The 12,522-nt window shown below is 39.0% G+C and overlaps 1 protein-coding gene across 7 annotated transcripts in view; it reads right to left on the bottom strand.

Annotated features, from left to right (window-relative positions):
• Positions 1 to 873: 873 nt before the first annotated feature.
• Positions 874 to 12,522, bottom strand: part of LOC122556422 (protocadherin-10-like) — a 176,962-nt gene continuing 165,313 nt past the window's right edge. For 6 of the 7 annotated variants that reach the window (XM_043703053.1, XM_043703059.1, XM_043703055.1 and 3 more), the window contains exon 2: positions 874 to 1,982. In XM_043703053.1, coding sequence (XP_043558988.1) covers positions 1,833 to 1,982 — 150 coding nt within the window. In that variant the 3' untranslated portion in view covers positions 874 to 1,832. Of the gene's footprint in view, positions 1,983 to 7,334; positions 7,427 to 12,522 lie in introns of all 7 variants that reach the window. The other variant, XM_043703052.1, reaches the window with a different exon arrangement.

Consider the following 12,522-nt stretch of genomic DNA (forward strand, 5'->3'; position numbering starts at 1 on the left):
GTGTGCGTTTTATGTCAGCCACCACCACATTTTAATAACAACTTCCTTCACCACTATTAAATAATCAATAAATGTCAAAACCTGAAGAACCTAGTCCCAGCAGATTTCCCTCTTGCATTACAAGCAAGAATGGTTGACAATTGCTCCGATTTCTGATCATTGTATTGGCATTACCATCTTGACTGAAATTATGCTGCATGAACAATTATATTTCCATGTCGCTGAAGTCATCCAGCTGATGGTATAGAGTTCACTGAATATTGCAGAAGTCACTGTCCATAATCTCTAAATTCTACTGTTGCCTCTTCTGCTGCTGTGTTTGTACCTATTTAGTATAAGTGCCTAATCAGTTTCTTTGTTATTGTCTTCAGAACTCATGTCTCAAGTACAAAGTCCTCAGATATTTTTAAAAAATGATATTTCAAGATTGATGGGCATTTTTAATATTCCAAATGCCAAAAAGTGCTTAATGTCTATTATTTATATTAAATCTAGTTCAAATAGCTGACCAACAGATTCGATTATGCTTTAATGAAATGGGTTTCCATCTTCGATGGAAGTAGAATACCCATATTCGAAATTACAGTGCAAATAATTTTGTTATAGACAAACAACAATTGATTCATGATGATTGATTGAAGTTTACCAAAAAATAATTGGATGGTGCGTGATATTTCACGTTTTCAATGTTAGTTTTTTTTAAACAATATCAATGAATTTTAATCCTCAAAGTTAAATGCATTGTATCAATGTAACTGAGCAGCACATTTTCACACACATTTAGAATTAGAAAATAAAACCAGTTTTGCTTGATATCCAACGGCCAGCAAATGGAATTGCAGCTAAAAAGGATGCAAGACAGAATGCTCTGAATCAGAATTATTTCTTTATTAAGTAAATTGGATTCACTAACACCAAAATGCACTTTTAAAACATTGACGAATCTAAGTGTCTCTGTCGAAGGCTTCTGCATAGACACTGATATCAAGTAACGTAGCAAGTTAACTGGACTCAATGGAGTAGATGGAGTAGATAGATTAAAAATTAAGTTTCAATGCACAAGTAAGAAAAATAAAGTCTTTGAAGCCGTTCAAAGTATGAATTTGCCTTCTTAATGGTCCACAATTGCTCGTCACTAGCATCTGCACATTGGTTCTGAAAAATATCAACATTCGTCTCCATCCCATGTTGTGTATAGAATATATATTTTGCTTATTATTCATATATCCATGACTCGGCCATTATGTTTATTCTATTGCATTTAGAAAAAAATGACGACTCAGTGCATTGTCCAGAAATAGATGACGGGGGAATGATCAGAATTGGGAGAGATTGAGCTGATGGTTGGGAGGTAATGGGGTGTGGGGTTGGTGGGGTATTCCGTTCAAATAAGGTAAATGCAGAATAGTATATCAGCAAGCTTAAAAAAAAGCAGTAGTCCTTCCAGAAAGTGTGTTACATATTCAATTAAAATTGTCTTTTCAGTAAACAAGGAATACCAGGTGCTATATACAGGTGACAGTCTTACGGTGCAAAACTCCAGATCATTATGAAATGGGTACGCTCATCTACAACTACGTGAAGAGACATTTTCTTTATTAATATCTATATATAGCCAAACATTATTGTGACGTACACTGCCGTCGTTCATTCGGGAAGCATGCAATTTGACTGTACAGAGCTTATTCATCTTGGAACATAATGTGATGCAAGTTTGAGTAATATTCTTCAATTAAGTTAGCCAGAGTAAGCAGACCAAATACATTTTTGTCAACTTTCTCATCACACTGACAAAACATTAATTCGAGTCACAATGTACCCATTCAGCGCACCTACAAGGCTCGAGAATGTATTTCTACGAGCCTTCTGGGATCAGGTTCCACTTCGCATTTATCCGAAGTATATAACCCCATCCCATATTGTCCTGAAGAGCATCTTTCAATGGAGGATTGCTCCAAATCCCGCGGTCTGCTGCTGTATGCCTGAAAACACAAATGAGAAAGCAAGTTTTAGATTTTTTTTCATCTGGACACTTAGAAGTAAAAACAAGGAATTACTGTGTGAACAACAAATTATTTCCGCATGTCGTGTGAGAAAAAAGTTTCCTTGCAAAACATCGCATGAAGTCATATTTAATTATGAGATGTATTTAAATTATTAGCAGCATACCGTTTGTATCTCTACTGAAGTAGTCTATTTGTTTTTTTTCCTATTGTTGGAAATCTGGTTCAGTTGTGACACACGTACAGTTTTCTGATTGGAATAGTAGCTATGTTAATGCTCCACCTATTTTGACTCACCTTTGTTATGGTTTTCAAAACATTTCTACGGCCATATAGAGTTATCAATGCCCACCTACATGCATACAAATTTGTCCTATGTATTTATTTAACGTGCACATTTGTATCTATACACTGCAATGTTAAATTCGCATAAGTAATGCACCGATGATATTTGATATTTGTATACATTAATGGAAAAGATTTCAGTAAAAAAGGATAAAGGGATGGATTATGACGGGGGAGTGGAATATGAGATTAACCTTGCAGGGAAAATACAAACTGAACATAAAAAAATTCTACTGGTGTGTAAAGAGAAAAGCATGAGTGAAGACAAATGTAGATAACTCGCATTCAGAAATTTGGGAGGTTGCGAAGAAAGAGATGACAGAACAATTAAGTATGAACTTTAGTTCTGTCTTGACAAAGCTTGGGTAGAAATTACTGTTGTGTCTACTGCAATCAATGGATATGGGGCTTTGGTAAGATTAGGGTTTTGAACTCAATTATTAGCCATTATCATAAGGAATAGCAGAGCAGACTTGAAGGATGGAGTGGCCCAATCTTACGTCTCTCTTCTATGTTTCTATGTATCAAGAATGACGGATAATATATGGTCTCGTTAGAGGTACGGGTTAAAAGACTTCAGTATTAGTAGGAAAACGGCGTTGGGGAAATTGATGTGAAGAAATGCCAATAGATTCCCAGGGCCTGAAAATCTACACCCCATAGCCCCCTGACGAAATGGCTTGGGATATATTGGATGCTTCGTTAGTCATTTTTTCAAACTTCTGTAAACCCTGGAACAGTGTCCATGGATATCTAATATAAACCGACTGGTTAAAAAAGGAGGTAGAGAAAGCAAGAAACAGGAAATTATGGACCAGTTGAAGGCTGACATTATTCGAGTTAAACATGCTGCAGCTCATTAGGAAATATTTAATGGCAGAGCATTTAGAAAACAGTCACACAATCGAACAGTGAGCACGGATTTATGAAAGGGAAATCATGCTCTATTATCCAGGGATGTAGAGGAAAGGTTAGCAAAGATGATTCTTAATAGGAGCGAGAATGACTGGGTAGTTGTCATGGGGTCTTTAACTTTCCAAATATAGACGGGGAATACTGCAGTTCGAGTACTTTAGATGGGTCAGTTTTTGTCCAATGTGTGCAGGAGGATTTCCTTATACAGTATGCAAATAAGCCAACAAGGGACGCGGCCACACTCGATTTGATGCTGGGTCATGAAACCTGCCAGATGTTAGATTTGGAAGTAGGTGAGCACTTTAGTGATAGTGACCACAATATGTTTACTTTAGTGATGGAATGCGATAGGTATAAACTGCAGGACGAGGATTATAGCTGGGGGAAAGGCAAATATGATGTGATTAGGCAAGATTTGGAATGCATAGGATGGGGAAGGAAATTTCAGGGAATGGGCACAATGTAAATGTGGAACTTAATCAAGGAACAGCGACTACGTGTCTTTGATAAGTAGGTACTTATCAGGCAGGGAGGTATTGGTCGAGCAGTTGAGCCATGGTTTACGAAAGAAGTTGAAGCTCTTGTCAAGAGGGAAAAGAAGACTTATGTTAAGATTAGACATGAAGGCTTAGTTAGGGTGTTTGAGAGTTACAGGTTAGCCAGGAAAGACGTGAAGAGAAATTAAAAGGAGCCAGGAAAGGACATGAGACGTTATTGGCAGGTAGGATCAAGGAAAATCTAAGGCTTTCTACAGGTATATCAGGAATAAAAGAATGACTAGAGTAAGATTAGGACCAATCAACCTAGCTATCTTACTCTGGGAATTTTCACTGTTCACGTACCAAAACAAATTGCAAAGTTATGGTCTGGGGCTGTCTGCTTAAGAATGTTCTGACCCAGTCCATGACAGATTGGGGTATCTTTGTGGGATTTTAAACAGCGAGAGAGGCTTAGTGAGGAAGAGAGTGAGGATGAGTAAGACCCTAATAGCCAGAAGCCTAGGGAGAAACTGTTTAAGTACGTTCAAGCATTATCACAATTTGATGAAAAGGTTGTGGAAGCCTTTTTCCTTCACATTTGAAAAAGTGTCTAAACAAATGCAGTGGCCAGTGGTAATGTGGATTTTGTTGATCCAAATGAAATAGGTAGGGATAGTGAAGTATTCACATCACTATCAGAGGAGGTATCTGGGGAATATGAAGAGATGAAAAAGCCATTTTAAGTGCATATAAGCCTTTACCAGAAGTCTATAAACAACGAATCAGCAATCTAAGGAGGGTACCTGGTCAAACCCATATTGAGTTTGAAAGGATCAAACAGAGTAATTTCGATAGATGGATACGAGCTTTAAAAATCGATCAAACCTATGATATTCTTAGAGAGGCAATTATTTTGGAGGAAGTCAAAAATTCACTGCCTGAAGTGATGTAAACTGATGTGGAAGAGCAGAGAGGTAAAACAGTAAGGTTAACAGCTGAAGTAGCTGATGATTATGAGCTGGTCCATAAAACTCGGTTTGGCTTCTAGAATCAATTTCAGTCCATGACGACTGGGGAAAAGAGAAATCCTTACATGGAAAGGGATTAGTAGATGTCAGTGAACATCTTAATTATAACTTACCACAGGTTAAAAAAAAACTTGATTGGGAAAAAGAAGTTAAAAAAGCTCCGGTGTGTTCATTGTAATAATGTGGGCCACATGAAATCAGTGTTGGTGGGCTAGGAGAAAGCCAGGTATAGGAAAACCAGTAAAATGTCGAAGTTTTGTTGGACAGTAACAAAAAGCACAAGGGAAGTTAGACAAATACCTCAGATTGTACAAGATGATCCGAGGTTGAATAAGGAGGAAGTGCCAGATCTGCTTAGAAAATATACATGCAACAGTAAAGATTATTCACCTAGGCCAGGAGTAGTAGATAAGGAGGTAACAATATTAAGGGACACGGGATTCTCTAAAACTGTAATGCTGAAGGATGAGGAGGTATGCACTCCTGAGAGATTATTGACAGAGAAGTTACTGGTAACAGGAATTTATGGTGAGACAAAATGTGCTTAGTTACGTAAAGTGAGGCTGAAGAGTTGAGGGAAGAGTGGAGAATTTGTGGTTGGAGTACTGTACAGCTCCAGGAATACAATTTGTCCTTGCAAATGATAGAGCTGATTCAGTGGTAGGACATAGAACATAAAACAATACAACACAGAACAGGCCCTTCATCCTTTGATGTTGCGCTGACCTGTGAATTAATCTGATGACAACCCCTACACTATCCCATCTTCATCCACGTGCTTATCTAAAGATTGTTTAAGTCTCTCTAATGTGGCTGCGTTAACTACATTAGCAGCCAGGGCATACCCTGCCCTTACCACTCTCTGAGTGAAGAACCTGCCTCTGACATCTGTCTTAAATCTGACACGCCTCAACTTGTCGCTACGCCCCCTCATACAAGCTGACGTCATCATCCCAAGAAAAAGACCTCCACTGTCTACCATATCTAATCCTCTGATCATCTTGCATGTCTCTATCAAATCCGCTCTTAGCCCGCTTCTTTCCAATGAGAATAGACCCAAGTCTCTCAGACTTTCCTCATAAGACCTTCCCTCCCAGACCGGGCAACATCCTGGTAAATCTCCTTTGCACCTTTTCCAATGCTTCCACAACCTTCCAGTAATGGGGTGACCAGTACTGTGCGCAATATTACAAGTGTGGTCGCACTAATATTACGGCTCCAGAACTCAATCCCTCTGCCAATAAAACCGAACACTCTGCATGCCTTCTTAACAGCACTATCAACTTGGGTAGAAATTTGCAGGGATCGGTGTACATAGATACCAAGATCCCTCTGCACATCCACACTACCAGGAATCTTTCGATTGACCTAGTATTCTGCCTTCATGTTATTCTTCCCAAAGTGTATCACCTCACATTTATCTGCATTGAACTCCATTTGCCACCTCTCAGCCCAATTGCGCAATTTATTCAAGTCACCCTGCAACCTCCAACATTCTTCCACACTGTCCACTACTCCACTGACTTTAGTGTCATCTGCAAACTTACTAATCCAACCACGTATGCCTGCGTCTGAGTCATTTATAAAAATGGCAAACAATAGTGGTCACAAAACAGATCCTTGTGGCACACCACTAGTAACCAGACACCAGGCTGAAAATTTCCCATCAGCCACCACTCACTGCCTTCTTACAGAAAATCAGTTTCTAATCCAAACTGCGATAGCACCCTCGATCTCATACCTTTGCATTTTCTCCAAAAACCTACCTTGTGGAACCTTATTAAAGGTTTTATTGAAGTCCATGAACACCACGTCAATTGTCCTACCCTCATCAAAATGTTTCATCACCTTCTCAAAAAACTCAATTAGGTTTGTGAGACATTACCTGCCCTTGACGAAACCATGTTGACTATCTGAAATCAAATTGTTGCTTGCTGGATGGTTATGAATGCTATATCTTATAATCCTTTACAAAACTTTTCCTACAACAGGCGTAAGGCTCACTAGTCTATAATTACCGGGGTCATCTCTACTGCCCTTTTTGAACCAGGACACAATATTTGCAGTACTAAACCCATAGACAATGACGACTCAAAGATCAAAACCAAAGGATCCAATAGCTCCTCCCTAGCTTTCCAGAGAATCCTGCGATAAAGCCCATCCAGCCCAGTGAACCTAACTACTTTCAGACGTTCTAGAATTGATAATATCTCTTCCTTATGAACCTTGATCCTTTCTAGTCCATTATCTCGCATCTCATTCTTCTCTTCTACAATATTCTCCTTTTCCCGAGTGAAAACTGATGGGAAATATTTATTTAGCACCTCTCTGATCTCCACAGGGTCTACACACAACTTCCCACTTCTGTCTTTGACTGACCCTATTCCTACGTTTCCTGATGAAGGGCCTTTGCCTGAAACATCGATTTTTTTCCTCCTCCTCTAATGTTGCCTGACCTGCTGTGCTTTTCCAGCATCACTCTAACCTTGGCCCTATTCCTATCCTAACCATCCTTTTATTCCTCACATACCGATAGAAAGGTTTAGGATTCCCCTTTATTCTACCTGCAAAAAAATGCTGAAGTCCTCTCTTTGCTCTTCTTAACTCTCTCTTTAAATCCTTCTGGTAGGTGTGCTGCCTCCTCTAGTTGAAAAACCTGTGGAGACGCAGGCAACTTAAGACCTGAAAAATGTTTATCCAGGAATTTTCCCTGTTTGTGTGATCACAAGGTCACAGAGGCATAAGTTGAAGCAGGTGGGATCAAAATGCACAAATAAGGAAGCAGATGTAGTGTTATCCGAAACACTCTTTGATCAGATAAATGGATAAGCAGAACAAAGAAGGAGCAAATAGATAAACATGCCAGTATTGTTAGCTCTGCTGAGCTGATTGAATTACAGCAGAAATATGAGGTTTTAAAACAGTTTTATCAAAAGGCATTTACTGAGAAAGAAAGTGAATATATTCCTGTGTTGCTCCTTAACAAATGATGTCTTAATAAGAAAATGGAGACAATGACACATTCATGCAGATGAAAATTGTGCAAAGATTCATCAACTTGTGCCAGTAGGGTAGAGAAAGGAGGTGCTGCTAGTGGCACATGGGCTACCACTTGACAGTCATTTGGGGTGAGGAAAACACAGGCTAAAATACAAAGACATTTTTGCTGATTTGGACTACACAAAGGTGTAGTTGAATTTCGCCAGACGTGTCATACATGTTAGCTAATTGGAAAACCACACGCAGTAATAAAACTTGCACTTTTAATACCTATTTCAGCATTTCAGGAACCTTTCTCAAGAGTCTTTATTGATTGCAAATGTCCACTACTTCAAACAAAAAGTGGGTATTTATTAGCAATAATGGATGTGTCGATTCAATTTCCAGAGGCAATCCCATTAGACAACATCCAGCAAAAAGGGTTGCAGAATAATTATTGATTTTTTTACTCAATACAGACTACGAGTAGAGATCTAGTCAGATCAAGGATCAACTTCACTTCCAAGCTATTCAAGGAGGTTATGGTTAACTTGGGAATAAAGCAATTCAAATCTACTGCATACCATCCAGAATCGCAGGGAGTGTGAGAGAGAGGACCTCAAACTCTGATGACCATGTTGAGGGCTTATGGTCTAGATTATCAAGATGATTGGGATGAAGGAGTTCCATTTGTACTTTTTGAAATCATAGATGTGCTAAATGAATCGACCAAATTCAGACCATTCGAATTAATTTCTGGTCATGAAGTAACAGGACCGTTAAAATTGATTAAGGAGAAATTAATAAGTCAAACTTCAGAGACCACCCATTTGGACTATGTATCACATTTGAGAGAACGACTGAATCGATTTTGAGAGTTGACTAGATATCACTTAAAAGTATCACAGCATACAATGAAAGAGGAAGTGGATAAGAAATCATTAATTCACAATTTTGAAACTGGGGATAAGGTATTTGTGCTACTTCCAGCAACAGGTGAGCCTCTTAAAGCCAGGTGAGATTCACCTGATCAAATCAAGAGGAAAGTGAGGACTCCAGACGGGAAGAAATCTCACACAGTGGATCATACGAATATGCTCAAAAGGTATTTTGATAGGGAAGGAAAGCAAGGGGAGAAGGTGTTCAAGATTACAGCACAGAAAGAAGAACTGAATTCAGAGGATTCTGAATTGGACATTCTTCAAATCAAATTGGACAATGAGGAAGTTGTCAAAAATTGGGATAAATTATTGAATTACATTCCATAAGAGCATCAAAATGACCTGCAAGAGCTATTGCTATCACATGGGGAGATATGTGGAAATAGACTGGGAAGGTGACTTTGGTTTTGGTAAATTCACGTTTAGCTAGGTTTACCACCAAGGCTGCCTTCCAAAGTCAATTGAACAAGTCCGGTAAATGCTGTAAATGTTCCTTCCATGAGTGACTAAAAATCACCAGGTCATTAATGCACACCACACAGTTAGGTAATCCGGCAATGAACTTATTAGTCAGTTTCTGAAATGTTGCTGAAGCTTTTTTCATACCAAACAACATGACTTTGAACTGATATAGTCCATTTGGTATTATCAAAGCTGAAATTGCCTTTGCTCGTTCTGACTGAGATACTTGCCAGTAGCCTCTGAGGAAATCCAACTTAGAAATGTAAGTTGTTTGTCCCACCTTTGCAACACAGTCCTCCAACCGTGGAATTGGATATGCATCGGTTTTTGTAACAGCATTGACTTTGTGATAGTACCATGACTATAGGTGAGCTCCAGTCACTGTAACTGCTTATTAAGACATAATTAGTTAAGTAATAATACGCAGGGAAGCATTCACTTTCTTTCTCAATAAATGCCTTTTGATATAAGGTGCTTTAACTCCACATCTTTCTGCTGAAATTCAATCAGCTTAGCAAAGCTAATGATTCTCGCATGTTTACCTATTTGCTCCTTCTCTGTTCCACTTATCTGATCAAAACATGTCTCGCATAACACTATGTCGACTTCCTTATCTGTGCCTTTTGATCTCTTTTTCTTCAAATTGTGCCTCTGTGATCTTGTTATCACACAATCAGGGAAAATTCTTGGATAAACATCCTTCAGGTCTTAAGTTGCCTATGTCTCCACTGGATTTTCAATTAGAGTAGGCAGCACGCCTACTGGTGAATCAGCTATATGATTTCCAAGGACATTGTATTCCTGAAGCTGAGAGTTTATCCAGTACACCCACCACAAACTCTCCACTCCTCTCTGGACTCTTTAGTCTCACCTTACATAACTGAGCACTTTTTGTCTCACCATGAATTCCTGTTACAAGTACCTTTTCTGGCAATAGTCCCTCAGGACAGCATATCTTCTCATCCTTTAACACTACATACTGAGAGGAGCCTCTGTCCCTTAATACTGCAATCTCATTAACCATTACTCCTGGCATATGTGAATAAATTTTACCCTTGCATGTATATTTTTTAAACAGATCTGGCACTTCCTCCTTAACGAATCTCTGATCATCTTGTAAAATCTGAAGCAGTTGTCTAACTTCCCTTGTGCTTTTTGTTACTAGTTCAACGAAACTTTCAGGCTTGTCTGGTTTTCATATATCTGGCTTTCCCCTCGCTCACCAGCACTGTGATTTCATCTGGCCCACTTTATTACAATGAAAACACAAGAGCTTTTTATCTTCTTTTTCCCCATCAAGGGTTTCTTTTTAACCCTGTGGCAAATTATCCTTGTGATCTTAACTGGCATCTACCTTTCCCTTTCCATGTGAGGATTTCTCTTTGCCCCAGTGTCTATCCCTCATGGACTGAAATCGATTCTGGGAGCCAAGCCAAGTTTTATGGACCAGCACATAATCATCAGTCACTTCAGCTGCTAGCCTTGCTGTTTTAACTCTCTGCTCTTCCACATGAGTTTGTATTACTTCAGGCAGTGATTTTTTCAATTCCTCTAAAATAATTACCTCTGTAAGAGTGTCATAGGTTTGCTCAATTTTAAAAGCTATTATCCGTCTATCAAAATTACTATATTTGATCCTTTCAAATTGATCAGGTTTGACCAGGGTCCTTCTTTAGATCCCTGAAACGATCTTTATAGTCTTCTGGTAACAGCTGATATGCACTTAAACTGTTTTTTTTTCACCTTCTCATACATCTAGATACCTCCTCTGATAGTCGTGCGAGCACGTTACCAGCCCTACTACAAGTTACGTTTAGATCAACAACACTGCATTTGTTTAGCCATATTTTGAACTGAGATGAAAAACGCTTTGACATCCTTTTCAGCAAATTTAGGCAACACTTGAACATACTTAAACAGTTTCTCACTAGGTTTTTGACTACGAGGGGCTTGCTCATCTTCACTCTTTTCCTCACTAAGCCTACCCTCAGTCTTTATCTCCAGCCTTTTAAGTTGATTTTCCTTTTGAAGGATCAGTTTTTGGAGTTCAAAAGCTCTCTCTTTTTCTTTCTTTGCTCTCTCTTATTCCATCTCTTCTGCTTTTAATCGTAACTCAAACTGTTTCATTTCTGCTCCTTTCCTCATCTCTTGCCTCTAATTCAAGCTGTTTCATTTGCAATTGAATTCTTGCCATCTCTATCGATTCTGATGTTTCTCCAGTAAGTTTAAATGCTGAGCTATTGCTTCAATTTTCTCTCATTTCCTCACAAAAGCAGGCAGTTCCAATTCCAGATTTTCTGCTCATTAGTGCAACGTGGTCTTATTCACGTTTTGCAAAACTTCCAAAATCATCGCATCCACATCCAGAAAACTTCTGGCGACTGAAAGAGCCATTCTTATCCCAAGCTTTGTCTACCCAACGAAACAAACACCTGAAATAAAGACACTAGCACCGACCACTTACTGTTTAAAATCCTGCAAAGAATCCCCAGTTTGTTATGGACCAGGCCAAACCACTCAAAACATTCTTAAGAGGCAACTCAGGCCATAACTTTGCAATTTGTTTCAGTAAGTGGACAGTGAAACTTACTCAGTGTAAGCTAGCTCAGTTGGCTACTAGATTTTAAAACAGACACAAATCTATTCACATTACACAATGAATCACAAAAAAAACAGAATAAAGAACTCTGAAAGAACTCAGTCTGTCCAAACTAGACTTAATTATGCTGTTCGGAAAATACACAACAGTTCCAATAAGCAAGCTCCCTTTAAAAACCAGTATAAATGGAATACATGCTTACAGGTTGAAGTTGAAGGGCAGAAAGAGAGAGAGAGTTTCCACACAGCCCACTGTTGCACTCCTCACCAGTTCAAGACTGAACTAAACTGCTCAGCTAGAGCTGACCACTCCCTTTTCATTATACAGGTCATTTCTAAAACATTACCACTTTGGCCTGAAGTCTCATCCTTTTACTTATAAACAAAATGCCTCTCAAAGTCCATTCCATCTCTGTTGCAAACCAGACTGACCTGGAGCCCAGCCTGGTTTATTAGCCCTCTGAAAAAAAAAATCAAGAACACAGTATCCTTCAGCCAAGGAACAGCTTTTAGTAAAAAAAAAGACCAGCTTTGTGATAATGGACCCTCGTTCAATTACACCCTTGGGTGACTGTTTGTATGAGGTTTGCATATTCGCCCTGTGTCTGCGTGGGTTTCCTCTGGGTGCTCTAGTTTCCTGCACCTTCCTCCACCTTCTGTATTAGAGCAATCCACAGGCTTTCAGTGAGTTATATTTTCCTCATCTCAGTCTTAATTTAGACCCCCCAGCCAGGGAAAACATTCTTGCCGCACCTCGTTTGTGCAGCTTTGT

This window comes from Chiloscyllium plagiosum, chromosome 14, assembly GCF_004010195.1.
Source record: "Chiloscyllium plagiosum isolate BGI_BamShark_2017 chromosome 14, ASM401019v2, whole genome shotgun sequence".
NCBI classification, from domain to species: Eukaryota; Metazoa; Chordata; class Chondrichthyes; order Orectolobiformes; family Hemiscylliidae; genus Chiloscyllium; species Chiloscyllium plagiosum.